General features: G+C 37.0%; 1 protein-coding gene across 1 annotated transcript in view; it reads right to left on the bottom strand.

Annotated features, from left to right (window-relative positions):
- The window catches only part of ASAH2 (N-acylsphingosine amidohydrolase 2), an 84,163-nt gene that overhangs the window by 37,532 nt on the left and 30,972 nt on the right, over nucleotides 1–15,659 (bottom strand). Inside the window, exons 5-7 of the mRNA XM_039871813.1 lie at nucleotides 11,203–11,379; nucleotides 9,683–9,810; nucleotides 8,431–8,508 (exon numbers count right to left, since the gene is read on the bottom strand). Coding sequence (XP_039727747.1) covers nucleotides 8,431–8,508; nucleotides 9,683–9,810; nucleotides 11,203–11,379 — 383 coding nt within the window. The remainder of the gene's footprint in view (nucleotides 1–8,430; nucleotides 8,509–9,682; nucleotides 9,811–11,202; nucleotides 11,380–15,659) is intronic.

Here is a 15,659-nt window from a genome sequence, read left to right as displayed (position 1 = left end):
GTAATTTCAAAGGAAGTTAGAATACAGACATAAAAGGATGAATATGCCCCTGTTAATAAATATTTTAAAATAATGATTATAACACAGCTAGAATGTACAAGAGGAAGTTGAGTTTGATGTAAGTTAGCATAGTATAATCAAGGTACTGAAGAAAGTCAAGAGATTTGAAATTTTACCCTAGTTCATAGCAAAGTTAGTTAAAATTTCTGGATATCTGTTTCCTAAGACTGAAAAATAATACATTTTGACTATATTTTGTGAATCAATAAACTGCAAAATAATATCAAATATTATAATTATTTTCTCCTATGTAATTGAGACACTTGGAGCAAAAGATTTCTAGGGCCTTTCAATTCAGACATTATGTACTTCCTATCCTGAAACAGAAAAAAAAAAGCCAAGCACAAAAGTCAAGGTTCTGAAATATTCTTAAATAATAACAAGCCTATCCCAGGTTCCATTCTCTCAGACCTGGGCCACCATGTCCCACATGCAGAAAGGTGACTGACAAAGCAATTAAGTGGAGGCTGAAATCCAGCCACTGCTCGGCTCACTGACCTAGGCACCTTAGTCAGCCCAGGGAAGGGAGCGCCTACATGTGATTTGCACAAAGTTCTTATGTGCAGGCTTTCACCTTTTCCAACCTAAATGTCCACCAATATAGAAAGAGAATATGTGCATCCATTAAAAGGTAGTGTTTATGAAGATGCATATTAAATGGGAGCTCTTTGGGTAAATACAGTATAGGAAGCTCTACTGGCTTAAATGGTGTCCCCTCAAAATTCACACCTACCAGAACCTCAGAATGTGACCTTATTTGGAAATCGTCTTTAGAAATGTAATCGAGGTAAAGAGCAAGTGAGATCATACTGGCTTATACTGGGCCCTAAATCCACTCTGGTGACCTCATAACAAAGAGAAAGAAACAGAGAGACATGTGGAGTCTCACAGAAGTAGATGATGTAAAGATAGAGTCAGAGATTGGAGTGATGTGTCTTCAAACCAAGGATTACTGGCAACCACCAGAAACTAGAACAGAGGCATAGAACAGTCTCTCCCTCAGAGCCTCCAGAAGAACTAACCCTGCCAACACCTCGATTTTGGACTTCTGATTAATACAATGTTTATATTTATATATACATATATACAGTGTGTACGTGTGTATTCAACACATGCATACTCAACTTACATGATATAAGCATGAAGTAATTAAATGAGAAAACCCTGTCCTCTTGCGGCAGAGACTTGAGGGTTTACAAATGTGCTTCTGTGTGTCTCAGTCCCATTAGCAGCGTAAAGCATGTGAGTAGCTCTGGCCAACAACATGCATCCAGAAGGACCACCCAGTTTTTATTTATTCGTATGAATGGGAAATTAGTCTTTAATATGTTAAGCTCCTGGGATTTCACATTGTCTGTTGTGGCACTTGGCTTTAAGTATCCTGATTAACACATCTCTTTTTCACCTCCCGTATAGTCCTCCTCACCTGCCCCGCTACAAACTGCATAGAGAAGGAGAGGAACAGGTGTTTCATCGAGAATTTTACCCAAGGAGCAACCTAAATTTTAAAATAGTGGAAGCAATAAATATACATCAGACTGCTCAGTTAAAGACAATGAGCGGTAGCCAGTGGAACACTTCTGAAGGTACAATAAACGTGATGGCAAGCATCCTGGAGAATCTTTCTACCATCTCTGCCACACAGAAGAGCTGTACATTCTCAACTACTCCTTTTCTTATGTTCAAAAATCCCGGATGAAAACACTCCTTTTGATAATGTGATTGGACAGATATCTAGTTTGGGTAGATTCCCTTATGTTACTATAATAAAAAATCTTTCATCCTAAATGGTATGATTAAGCTATAATAAAAATAAAAAAGGAAATTGCCAATAAGAGTATTTGTTTTAATTTAGCTTGACTAGAAATAGAAGACATTGAAAGGAAAACAATAGTGACTTGGCTTTTTTGGTTTATTACTTAGCAACAATTGTAAAGCATGATAATAACAAGACTGTCCAGAGCACAAAAAAAACAGAACTCTGCTCATATTTGAGTTCCAGGAGTGTAAAGCAGCAAAGCCCTTCCAGAGGGCCATTTGACAATATATGAGAAAAGCCTTAATAATAAGCATTCCTCTTTGATTCAGCAATCTCACTACTAGGAATTTAGCTTAAGGAAATCATTGGCAAATATATAAGACATCTGTTCAAGAATGCTTATTACAGTGTATTTTATGATGAAAAAAGCTATAAACTGAATATCAAATGAGGTCCTGGGTTCGGACTCCAGGTAGAGCCACAGACCATACCCCAGGTGCACCGTGTTCCAGGGGGCGCCAGGCCCCGGGGGGGCGCCTGGTCCCAGTAGCGCCAGGTCCCAGGTGCACTACTCAAGTGTGTGGGAAGAGATGCCCTGCCTTTAGAGATCCAGTTCTTAAGGGGAAACAGCAACATTCATAAGTCAGGGGTGGAAGTGGGGAGGTGGAGATTAAAAAGAGGGGAAAAAAAATCAAATGATTGCTGGTTAGTCAAACACATTATTGTGCATATAATGAAATGCAGCAATTTTTAAATGGTGATTTATAAAATGCTAAGTAGCATTGAAAGGTATTCATAAGGTGTTTCTAAATGAAAAAGAAAAAGTTACCAAATGATGTATACAATAAAGCCTCACCATTTTAAAATTAAAAAAAGAATAAATATGATTAGGAAAAGATCTAAAAGGCCATGCAACAAAATGTTAATAGAAATATTATCCAAGTCCCAGGATTACCAAATGATTAAAAAACCAGTGGATACAACACTAAGAGTGAACTATGGACTTTAGGTGAGACAATGTGTCAATGTAGGTTCATCGCTTGTAACAAATGTACCGTTCTGATATGGAATGTTGATAGTTAATGATTGGGAGGGTGCCTGTGTTGGGGACCAAGGTGTATATGGGAAATCTCTGCACTTTCTGCTTAATTTTGCTATGAACCTAAAATTGCTCTAAAAAATAAAGTCCACTTAAAAAATTACAGCCCCAGCACAGTGTCACTTCTGCCATCTCCTATTTATCAAAGCAGTCTCAGGGCTAGGCAAGTTTGAAGGGCTAAAGAAATCATCTTCACCTCATAATGGGGACTGGCAAGGTCACTTTGTACAGAATATGTGAGGTAAGAGCTGTTATCGTGGCCATCTTTAGAAACTACAAGCCATTTAAAGATTATTTTTTAATCCTCTGCCAGTCCTAAAAAGGTAAGAGAGGGGGAAAAAAGAAGCACTGAAAAAAATGAGACAAATAGCACAAAATGAAGAGATATAGAAAAATCCATAGTATAATAATCACAATTCCTGAAATACACTAAACTTATTAATTAAAATACAAAAATTCTCAAAGTAGAAAACAAAGTTATATGATATTGATAAGAGACACCTCGAAAATATAAGAACAAAGGAAAGTTAAAAGAAAATGATAGATTTGCATGACAAATTCTAACCTGCAGAGAAATTATTTAGCTATATTAACATGAGAGTACATAGACTTTGAGACCAAAACAGTCATTATTAGATAGAGTCACTACAAAAAAAAAAAACACTTGATAGTCTCAGTACATGGCGATAATATTGTTAATATTTTTCATAGTATTTTAAAGCTTCTAGTGCCCAGAGAGAGAGAAAACAAATAAGTATCCATATTTACAGAATGACCTTGAAGTCATACTTATTTCTTTACGTTCCAAATAGGGAAAGAGGCAGAAGAAAATGTACCTGAATTTAACCATGGTTGACTTTGGAAAATATAACTTTGAGTTAATTTTTAATTTTTCTCTCTGTCTACTTTCCTACATTTTTCAAATTTTCTATGGTGAGTACATATTATTTTTATAACAGGCAAAAAACTTGGAAAAAAATAATAATCTTCTAAATCTCTTTGGATTAAGAAATTTCCAGATACTCAACATTCAAGTAAGTCCAATGTCTTTTGCCAGTTTTGACAATTGATTTTTATGGCTTTGGTTTCTAAACTTGGGACAAATTAAATTAAAAGTATAATTTATTTCTGTTATCAGTCAGCTATCATCACCCTCGTCATCAAAGAGTCCCTTCACATTACCTGGGATAGACGAGAAGTAGGATAAAAACTCATGATACAGCTGAGGCCCTTACTCTATTAGAGAGGAACACAGACAAGCTGATAGAAAAGCTGGAGGAGGAAGACAGCATCAAACTTTATAACAAGATAGAAGGGATAGAGCAGGAAAGAAATTAATGAAGGATATAGAAATAGAAAGCAGAGGCCTATACAAACCAGAGTTGATACTAATGAAAGAGGCGTTTATAAGGACAAAGACGAGATGAAGAAAAGAAGAGAGGTCAAAAACGGCTGGTGAAGGACAATTCACTGAGGTCTCCCTTTTTGCCATCTGAGTGGGGTTAACTAGACAGAGAGGAGAATGCAGGGGGTAGAATAGAGAGCCATAAGCAATAGACAGACATAATTTAAGAAGTCATAGTCATAGACTTAAGAGAAGATTTACACACACACAAACACACACATACCACAACTGAGTTCTATAAGTCAATATCATTTGCATAAATTAATGTAATTTCATAAATTGGATTTTTCTAAGTGTGTACACAAATTATTCAGATAGGTTGAACAAATCACCGTTTCTGTTGTTTTTTTAAATGTGCCTTTAAAGAGCCCCCTTATATGATCTTTCTGTAAAATTAAAGGATTTGCAGTGTATGCAACAGAAGGCAATGGAGCAATCATTCGAGCTCTGACAAATAGAAGCTATGGCATACCAACTACTAGAGGGCTAAGAAGATTTAAAAAACAAAAAAAGTCCATGCCATTCCTGCAAACTCAAGGAAGAAAACTTGGCAGAAGCAAAGAGACAGGAAAAGGGAAGAGAAGTGAGACAAAGCCTGTCCTGTTGCACCTACTTGAGGAAATGAGCCACTCCTGGAGCTCCCTGCACAAGGATGACTGTGTGAGAAGTGGCTCTCCACCACATTCACATTATCTACCCTTATGACTTTCCTTTTGGTGCAGACATTTGACACCTCTTTGTTTTCTCCCTTCATAGTTTCTTCACACACACCCAGTGTCTTATTACATCAGGACTTCTCAAGACTCAGTTTTTACTGGCTGACAGACTCATTCTTTGAGGTGCCTTCCAAAGTCTCTCAAAGTGAATTTTGTAAATACCGCACAGCTTACATTTTAATTCAGAATTCAAATATTCCAAACATGTTCTCCTCACCTGGAGAGAAGTCATTTACTGTTTCTCTATAAGGTAATATTAGTCCAGAAGACAGAAATATTCTCCTTGCATAGATAGATCGACTGGAGCAAATGGTGGTCTCACATTATCAGAGGATTTACTAATCTATAGAATAGTTTCATGCACATAATTCTATTTTATTCAAGGCATCACTCACCCTAACCCTTCAAGAGCCCCCAACTCACAGCCCCAGCTTAAAACACTTTAACAATTTTCCATTCCCCTTGGTATAAAGACAAAAATCTTTATCATGGTATCTAATTTCTACCTCTAACTTTACCTCACAACACTTTGCTCAGTGTCCCCTGCATTCCACCCACACAGCCCTTCTACCAATTCTTCAAATGGTCCACAGGACCATTCTTGTCCACGTGTTTTAAACGTTCTTTTAAACCCTCCATTTTGCCAGTTAATTCCTACCCTTCCTTCAGTTATCAGCTCCATATCATTTCTTCAGGGAAGACTTTCCCAGTCTCTCTGACCTGGTCAAATCTCTTTAAGATAGCTTTACGTATCTTCTTTTCTTAGCACTTAACCCAATTACAATTATGCAGGTATTTGTATGACTATGTGAATACATTTGATCTCCACCAGTAGTTTGTAAATTCTGTAAGGGTAGCAACTACAACTATTTTTGCTCATCAGAGTATCTATATTAGTAGCTTAGTTCATGACACATATATTCTGCAATATTGAATGAATGAATGAATGAATGGGGAGAAGATGTTATATCCACATTTGAGAAATGTAGAAACTGAGTCTCAAGAGAATTTAAGGGATTTGCTCAAAGAGCACAGACATAGGTACTTAATTCCAAGGTATTTAATTCCTGAATTCAAGGCCAGAGAATGTAGTATTCTACGGACTGGGATGTGTTGCATGGCGCATGGTAGGTACCTAGTGCAGACTTGCTGAATGAAGAAATGGAAACAAAATGAAAGCAGGAAGGAATAGATTGTGAACTTCAATATGATTTTCACTGTGAAGAAAATAGTCTTGGCTGTGACATTGGGCAGGTCACATCACCTTTCTAGGCCTTAGCTGAAGTTTGAACTAGATGACCTCTGTGCTTTGCAAATCTGCGATTCTGTGCTTCCAAATTCCTCTTACTTTGGTATTTTGCCTAACAGTGGGCACCTACATGTGATGGCTGAATTACTTAGCAGCCCAGATTTAACTTTATGTTTTAGATCATTTTTAATGTATTCAAAGAGCAATTATCACTATGCTATAAGAGATGACTGCAAGAGCAGTTACATTGAGGATAACATATGGTGGCTATAGAAACAATGGAAAGTTATTTCAGAGTATTAAGCATAGCAGATGGAAAAGTGCTGTTATAACCTTGACAGTTGACCTTGGGACTTCTAAGTATATTATAAAGTTCTATATGAGGAAGCAAAGAACATCTGGGCAAAGGATACCATTTTTGAGTTGTCCGTTGTCATTGTTAAGTGATTCAAAAACTAATAAAAGGGAATTGTAAATGGTCTTGGTCATTGAGCCAAGACATAGATAGAAACTATAAGGGAAAAGCCACTTTCTTCTCCCACCAAATTTGGGATACTCCATCTAACTAGTCATAGATATATGCTTTTACCCTGACTGTCTCCTAACCAAATTCTCCAGTAATATACTCTACAAGCTAGCTTACCTTTCGAGACTTATCTCTCACTCACCCCCTGAATTAGCCCATCCTCTGGCCTCACAACTCACTGTTTTTTCATGACTCCATGAGAACTTCCTTTGCCCCTTCAGGTTCAGTTCAGATGTCTTTTTTTTTCTTTGAAGTCTTTCAGTGTTCCCAACTAGAACTCAGTGCTCCCTCCTCCAAGTTCGCACAGCATTTATTTATGTGCAGCTGACAGTATTGATGGCCATCAGATTTATGTTACTCGTCTATCTGTATATCTGCCTCCTATCTCAATCATCCCACTAGCATATAAGACCCTTGAAGATAAGGACCATGCCTTATTCATCATAATATACCCAAAGCACATAGTTGCATGCTTGTCATTTAGAAAAGTCTATTGAGTTAAATGCTAGGTGGCAACTAATCACTAGATGAATTTATTGTAATAGAGGAATCAGTCCTATTACATCAACCCAGGTAATAAAGTTTATTATATCAGGGAATTTTAAGTGTCCTCACTTAAAACCCAAAGACGAAATTTCAATGCTAAGAATTTCAAGTACTCTTTTATGCCAATAAAGGAGTTCTTGGAAGAGGTATATTAACCTACTTCTTGTATTTTAGCTAAAATTATTAAACTTTTTTCTGTGTCAGGCACAGACCTACAGCTTTGGTTACATTATCTCATTTAATCTTCAGATAACCCTATGAGTTATTATTATTCCCATTTTCAAACAGAATAGTTGAGGTATTAGTAGATAAGCCATTTGACTGGCACCCAAGCACTATCGTACACTTCCTTAGGGCATCTCTGTGTCATGTGGGAGTCCATATATCAAAGTGTCTTGCACTGTAACCCACCCAGTCAGTTCCTGAGTCAGCCTGATTGCAGCAGCCTAAATCACATTTGAATGCAAATGCCTTCTTTTTCAAGAAACGAAATCCATGTGTTTATGTATAAAAAAGTGCTAAAATCTGTGCCAAGCTATAATTTTATTTCATCTGCTTCCTTTAGGTGATCTGCTTTCATCACTAAATAGCATTGTCCTATTTAGACTTAACTTAATCCTTTTAGCAAAACACAGATAAATAATCTCAAATCCGTATTCATTTGTCTGGTTGGTCAGACTCTTTTTTCATTTTACCAAGAGATAACTGTCCACCAACATGTAAGTTCCACATATGAGATCCTGATATAGTAATAAGCACTAATATTTACTGAGTCTTTATATCATATGTCAGATGCTATGCAAAACTTCTTCACCCATATCCCTCATTTATATAATCCTTTCATTAGCCTTAATTTACAGGTGAGGAACTAAGCACTAAGAGGCTGAGCACCTTACCCTTGGGCCCATGGCTGGATCTCAGATGTGTCTGACTCCTGAGTCTAGACTCTAACAATTCAACTATTCTCAGCCTCTACTGACACCATTCTAGTCCCTTCCCCATCCCCTACCCTTGTAATTAAGGAAAGCTATCCAGACAGAATTTTTTTTTTTTTTAAGTAAATAGAGTACCTGATAACGCCCAGGTCATCTCCATTCAAATCTTCCATCTTCAAGACTGCCATTTCCTTGTCTGTATTTGAAGAATACCTAGTCAGCAAAACAACAACAAAAAAATTTAGTCAGTTTTATGTTAGCTCCTGGCCGCCATGTACAATGAACAGCAGAAGCTGGTGCAGAAACAAAACCCAGCATGCCTCTCAAAAAGCGAGGCTCCGGGACATGCTGTAGTCCCAGGGACTGCATCCAGACCTCATTACTCTGCTAAAGAAATGGTGTGCAACTGTGATCGGAGTTAGGGGCGTTAGGTCAGCTAGCTGGAGATGAAATATATATTTTTATGTAATGTATGCAAGATTATATAACATGTATTTCCTACAAAAAGGATTTCTCTTTGAAATCTTTACTCATATCAAATTATAATGGACTTCCTTAAAGATAGCAAGGAATATGCAAAATCAAGAACATTCATGACCTACAACTTAAAGTGTTCTCTTATGTCCTTTCAAGGGACGTCAGATTATATTTTCTAAAAATCAACTCTTCTGACAGCTATTGAAAAATATACAGACAAATGTAAAATGTCAAGTGGTCAGGTTGAACTGAGATATTATTTTACTGCCATAGTAGCCAAGTACTTCTCTTCTGTTGCAAACCTGGCTCATCATTTTAAAAAAAGACAAAATAATCATCTCCCTTAGTGTTCCATTCAATTATTCTAGTTTTATTTCTTGTTCTAAATTCCAGTTTTGTTTTGCTTTTTTTATTCTTTTATCTCCTCTCTCTCTTGCCACATTCTCCTGGACTAAGATGATTTCTTCTAAATAACATAATAAGAAGAGCTATTTATTAATTTAACAAATATTTTATGCACATTTTTATCTCTATTTTACAGATGAATAAACAGAGCCAATAAATTAAGTAAATCTCTTATCAATATATACATCTTAAAGGTCACACAACTAAGAAGTGATAAAGCTAATTTGACATCACAGTTGTGTCAGAATCCAAAGTCTGGAGTCCTTCAAATATTCATAATGACTCCCACAGACCTCAAAGTAGAAAGATATATGCATAGGTTGGTGTGTGTTTCTATGTTTACTTTTTATTTCTGCTTGTCTTAGATTATAAACATGTTTTTAAATTACTTTAGCTTTAATACTCTTTTAGGATTCTATCATATTCATCAACTATAACCTGTTCTTAGATTTCTTTGCTCTTCCTAAAAAAACACAAGATTTCATTTTGATAACTTCTCCCTCACCTTGCTCTCTCTGACTGTGGATTCTGAAGGTAAGAGTAAGGACTTCGGTTGATATGTGCACCATCCACATTTCCTTTATTAAAGAAGATTTTGCCTGGTTTCATATTTGTGTGTGCCATCTCAATGCTCTGTGGGTTTAAAAAAAAAAAAAGAGTTGTAAAGTTAGAAATCCTGGTAGAGATAATGATTTAGTCAATATAAACAGAAGAGATCTGTGAACAATTTCCTTTGTCTCCAACCTGTTCTCACTGTGGGGTGAAAGCTGGAGAACCACAGGTCTGGTGTCGTTCTGTAGGTAAACAGACATGACCTTCAGGGCTGAGATAGAGAAAGTGCTGTGTATAGAGAAGCACAGTGCTGATCAGCAGAGACTCTCGGGACTGCTGAGTCAGACACAAGCTGCCATTTGAGATGGCCCAAATGGGAGATTTGACTCCTACAACACTGGGACAGGACTTGTTAACATGTAGGTATTTCTACTCTCCCTACCTTCTCCATCCCACCACCCTCTAAGGCAGGCTTTTTCAGACTTTGAGAAGCACAGTAAGCATTACAGTTTTCATCATAACTTAATAAACATCAAGATATATCCTAAAACAGAAGTACATAAAACAAATTATACCCTTACTGTGTATTATGCACGTTGATACTTTCCAATTTATTTTATTTTAATTTTGTTAATGCTTATTGTAATCCATGAAATTGATTTCATAAAGCTATTCATAGATTACTAGCTACAGTTTGAAAAACATTGTTCTAAAGAAATTTCTGCCTTTGCCAGCTGGATCCCTGGATTGTGGAAGTGTCTTTACAAGATAAAGTAAAGAGAGACTAAACCCTAAAGGCAAAGGAATGAAGAAAACATTAGCGAGGATCCTTGTAAGAAAATAATAAGCTGGAAGACAGGAGAGAGAGGAGAAAAAAAGGAACCCAAACCAGGAATGAGAAACGAGTTTGGGGGTACTGGTAGGAGAACCATGTCAGTCTAAAGCTGCTATAGAGGACTTGACAAATGAGGATGTGCACTTATAAATTGGATACCCATTTATGTTCTTTCAAAAATACAAGGGAAGCTTTGGAAATACAAGGAAAGATTGGCACTGTTTGTAATTACTTTTGGTTCCTTGATGGATTTTCTTTCATGTGACTTCATTCAGAGACCAGACCATGTGGGGCTCTACAGTTTATAAGGGTTACATACAAAATGTTTTCTACTTCTTTAGATGACTGCTGCAGTTATTAGGGTTACATACAAAATGTTTTCTATTTCTTTAGATGACTGCATAAAGCTTACTGCCATAGAACCCTCCTCTTTCAACCAATCAGTGCCTCAGGCTTAACAGCCTATAGCTCGGGGCCAGAAGCTACAAGAGAGTCAGGAAGGGAAAAGAAAGGTAAGTATTAAGACTGTGCTCAGACCAAGATCCTATAGGGGCTGTCTCCATAGCACACTAAACCACTCATAAAATACTATGAGTGGTGGTAAAAAAAAACAGCTGTCTCTAGGGTTCTTTGCCTACCTTCATGATGCCAGTGACCATGTACTCAAAAGTACGATTGCTAAATCCTTCACTGGCAATTACAAACACAGTATACTGGAAATATCCTGCTGGAGCTGAGTGTGTATGAGTGCCACTCAGGATAACGTTGTCTCTTCTGTACAGGGAGCCATATTTATTGTGCAGTCTGTTCAGCACCTTCAAAAAAGGAGAAAAACAGAACTCAGAAGAGGGATAACATAGGAACTTAGCATGAGAAAAGACTGACTAGTCCAGTCACTGATCCATATCAATGACATCTCAGTCAAGTGGCTCCTCGCTCTATATATCATCATAGTATATCTATAGTACATAAATAGTTTATATAGTATATATAGCTTGAGAATATCATCATAGTAACAACAACAATAATAATTGCAATAGCTAACATTTTATAGATGCTTGCTATGTGCAAGCATGCACAATGCTAGGTATTACATACATTATATCATTTAAAAATCTTTATGACAACCCCAAAAGGTAGGTATTTTTAACTCTATCTTTTAGCTGAGAACATTTAAGTGTACAGAAGTAAATTGCCTACTGATCTAATAAACAGCACAGCCCAAATCTGGATCCAAGTCTCTTTAACTATAAGAACCAGTACTCTTACCCATTCATCATTCCACACATAGCATTAATATCTAGGCATTGTTCTAAGCACTAGGAATATATAAGGTTTCTCCTCTGAAGAAGTTTTTATTCTAATGAGGAAGAAAGATAATAAACAAATAAATATGTAATATTATATAGTGATAAATGCTATGAAGCAAAATATTGCTGGGTAAGGAAAAAGAGAGTGATGGTTGTCAGTGAAGAAAGATCTTTCCAAAGAAGTTACATTTCATCAGAGGTTTAAATGAAGAGAGCAAGTTGGTCATGCAATGCCCAGGGGGAAAGCATCTTGGGAGCAGTGAACAAACAGTGCAAAGGCTTCTTTACTCAATTGCCTAACTTCCCAAATTGAAGATCTCAATATTCCCTGACACAGATCATCATATACTTATTGGTCTGGAGGAAACAAACACTATGACCGAAGGACACACCAGCAATCCTGTGGAAAGGAACCATCTTGTCAGCACTAACTTGCTAGCCATGTGGGTGAGCAACTTAGAAGTAGACCCTTCAGCCTCAGTCAAGCCTTCAAACAATTGCAGCCCCAGCTAATACCTGAGTTCCACCTCATGACACGGACATGATGGTATGTCATGAGGTTCTGACATAAGTCAGAGTAACCTAACCCAGCCTTTCTGGTTTTCCTGACCCACTGAAATCCTGATACATGATTATTGTTGCCTTAAACAACTGAGTTTTCCGGATGGCTTGTTGTACAGCAATGCATGACTAATACAAAGGGACTTGGTAAATATTTATTGAATTAATTAATCATTTAACATCCAAATGCATAACCTATTCTGATTATGCTTGAACTAGCGACAATCTAATGTTTGGTAATTATTTTGGCTTCTTGTGAAATTTTTTATGTCAAAAATTATTGAAATTAGCAAAAGTATCAAACCCAAAGCAGCCTCCCTCAATGTAATGTACCGTCACCTAATACCAGGGACAACAAGGAAAGCTCATTTATGGCAGAGATGGCAAATACTTTATATCTCATGTACTCAGTCCTATTTATTGGCGGTTGCTCTCAGGAGCAGTTTGTTGAGAATCCAAATCTGGGCTTAACAAAACAGAGTGCCTTTTTCGATTAGTAGTGCGGTCTACCTTGACTATGGCGTAGGCAGCGGTATGCTGATAAATGGTCTCTTTGAAAAAAAAAAAAAGAGCCCTTATTTGTATTGTCTGCCAGTTTCTGTGGGGTGAAAACTCCCACCATAGTCAATTTCAAGCTACCAAAAGTTTAACAACTAGCTCATAAAGTTCCTGAATATTTAACAGCTCACATGGGCTGGTACAAGCTGGTTTCAGCACACTGGTATGTAAGAGTTAGCAGCAACTTGGATGCTATATACTTAACATATGTAAAACATCTATTCAATCTCTTCTATTTTAGGCGGAGAGCTACACCACCCTCATTCTAGTCATGTGATCACTGAATCAGGAAGACAATCTTACAAATTATCTTACCTCATTAACCTCTCTATGATCCAAATGTCAATTGCTAGGTTACTAAGGCCACATGGAGAAGCAATCTTGTGATGCCAGGTAAATGTGGAAAGGAAATATGATATAACCCAGCAGCCCTCTGACCAAGTAACACACATTTTCCATCCCAGTAAATTTTCATGTTCCTTTTGTTTGACCCTAACTCCAGCCCCAACTTGTCATCACTCTTACATATTCTTCCACACAGTAACTACTAAATTCATGAAGAAAAAATATCTGTAAGAAGGAGGAGTGGTCAATGAAAAGACACCATGAAAGCTTAACTAAAGTCAAAAGCTATTCTTACAATTCTATAGCCAAAACAAGGTAGTGAAAAAAAGAACTGCTAGTCCATTTTAAAGCTCCCCTAATCTTACCCCATTTTTATTCATAAAAAAATTATAATGTTAGGATTTTAGAGTTAAATGTATTTCTTCAGGTTTTTTCAAGAATCAAGCTCTTAAAAAGATAGAAATTATGAATACTGAATTTTAAAACAAAAGAAAACAATTAAAACCACTCAGAAATTTTATCCTAAACTACAATCTCTGATATAAAATAAGGCACATGGAATTTCCAGGGAAAAGAAAAGAAAAATAAATTTAAAAATTATCTAATATCAATGCCTGCAAATAGCCATTATAAATAACATGTTTTCTACTTCATGAAAGTAGGGGTATTTTAACATAGAGCAAAGAAGTTACATTAATGTCTACAGCTCACTTCTTTGTATTCAATTCCCATTCCATTTCCTATTACTGACACTCTTGGGAGCATGACATAGAAAAGAGCAGGAAAGTCATTCTGTTTTCCTGCTCTGCCTCTCTGCTCAAAGATCATTCCTTAATCTTCATTCCATGCCGGAAATTTCATCAATCTTAAAGCCGAGACTGAGGATCTGCCTAAAACCAGGTGTTAAAAGTAAGCTTAATGGCGCTTGTTCAGCTACATTTATTTTTCACACTATCCCTTGGGTTAACTTGGGATAACTAAGTGGGTTCATTTAAAAGCCTTCCTGCTGGGTCTCGGATTGCATGAAGAGATAAAAATAGGAAGAAATGGTTAAATGGTGCCCGCTATTGACTTGATAGCATCTACAACCTAACATGTTAAACCTTTCTCCCCTAAACACTTCACCCTCAAAGTCTACCTTTTGACTCTCCTATTTCTACTAATGACACCACCATTTCCCAGTCAGAACCATCTCTGATTCCTCAGAAAAACAGTATAGTGCAATGGTAATGAGCATGAGCTCTAGCACCAAGATGTTTGAATCTCCTCTCTGATAGTTCCTAACTGTGTAACCTTGGACAAGTTACTTCGTCCTTTGTAATTCAGTTTCCTAATCTGTCAAATGACATAATAATATTAGCTCCTTTATACAGTTGTTGGGAGGACTAGTTTAATTAATATATATGGATATAATATACTAATTATATAGAGAGAACAGTGCCTGACTCATCATGGGGACTATGTTAAGTGTTAGCTTTATGCCTATTCATTCCCAAATCTCATTAGCATTCTATTTGACCTCTTACCACCATGTAGTCTCACTGCGACCCCTTTGGTTTAGGACTTTTGTGCCAGCCTTACTTGATGCAGGGGAAATTGCCAGACAAACTTAACAATTTTCCGGCAACCCTGACCTTCTAACACCTTGTAAAACCCCCTCTATCCAAAGTGCCCAGTGTGATTACTGTTTTCCCAACTGGACCCTCACCAATAGAGTGATCTTAATTTAAAGGATCTGTCAATCTGTGTGTCCCCACCTCTAGTTCTAGTCTATTCCAATCCACTTCAAATGTTACTGCCTGATTAATCATCCTAAAGCAAAATTGTATTTGCATCACTTTTCCATTTGAAAGTTTTCTAAGAATCCACATCACCTACAGAACTAAAAAACAACCAAGCATCCCAGGACCTCTACAATTATGACCAACATGCCTTCCAGGTACATCTTTAATTATATACCTACATATGTCCGAATAGAGCTAATCTCTGTCCCTTCAGAGAAGAGTCTGCATATCTCCTTCATGCCTCTCTGTGTTCATGGTGTCCCCTCATTTGATAGCTTTCCCTCTCCATGTTAACCATTTAAAATTCTGCCCATTCAAGTGTCACTTTCCCTTTGAAATTTTCCCCTAATTTCCATTTCTTGAAACCCTCTGTGGTGTATTTAAAAGATTGTATGTCCACAAGCCCTTTGATATTCCTGCTTTCGAGAAGCTTACCTTTGCTACCTCTGAGTGTGAAATGGACTTAGTGACTTGCTTCCAGTGACTAGAACTGGGTGAAAGTGATGGTGTGTAACTTCTGAGCCAGAGTTAAAAAAG

The sequence above is a fragment of the Pteropus medius genome, unplaced genomic scaffold (assembly GCF_902729225.1).
Source record: "Pteropus medius unplaced genomic scaffold, Ma_sr-lr_union100, whole genome shotgun sequence".
Lineage (NCBI taxonomy): Eukaryota > Metazoa > Chordata > Mammalia > Chiroptera > Pteropodidae > Pteropus > Pteropus medius.
This window is presented reverse-complemented; position numbering and strand designations above follow the sequence as displayed.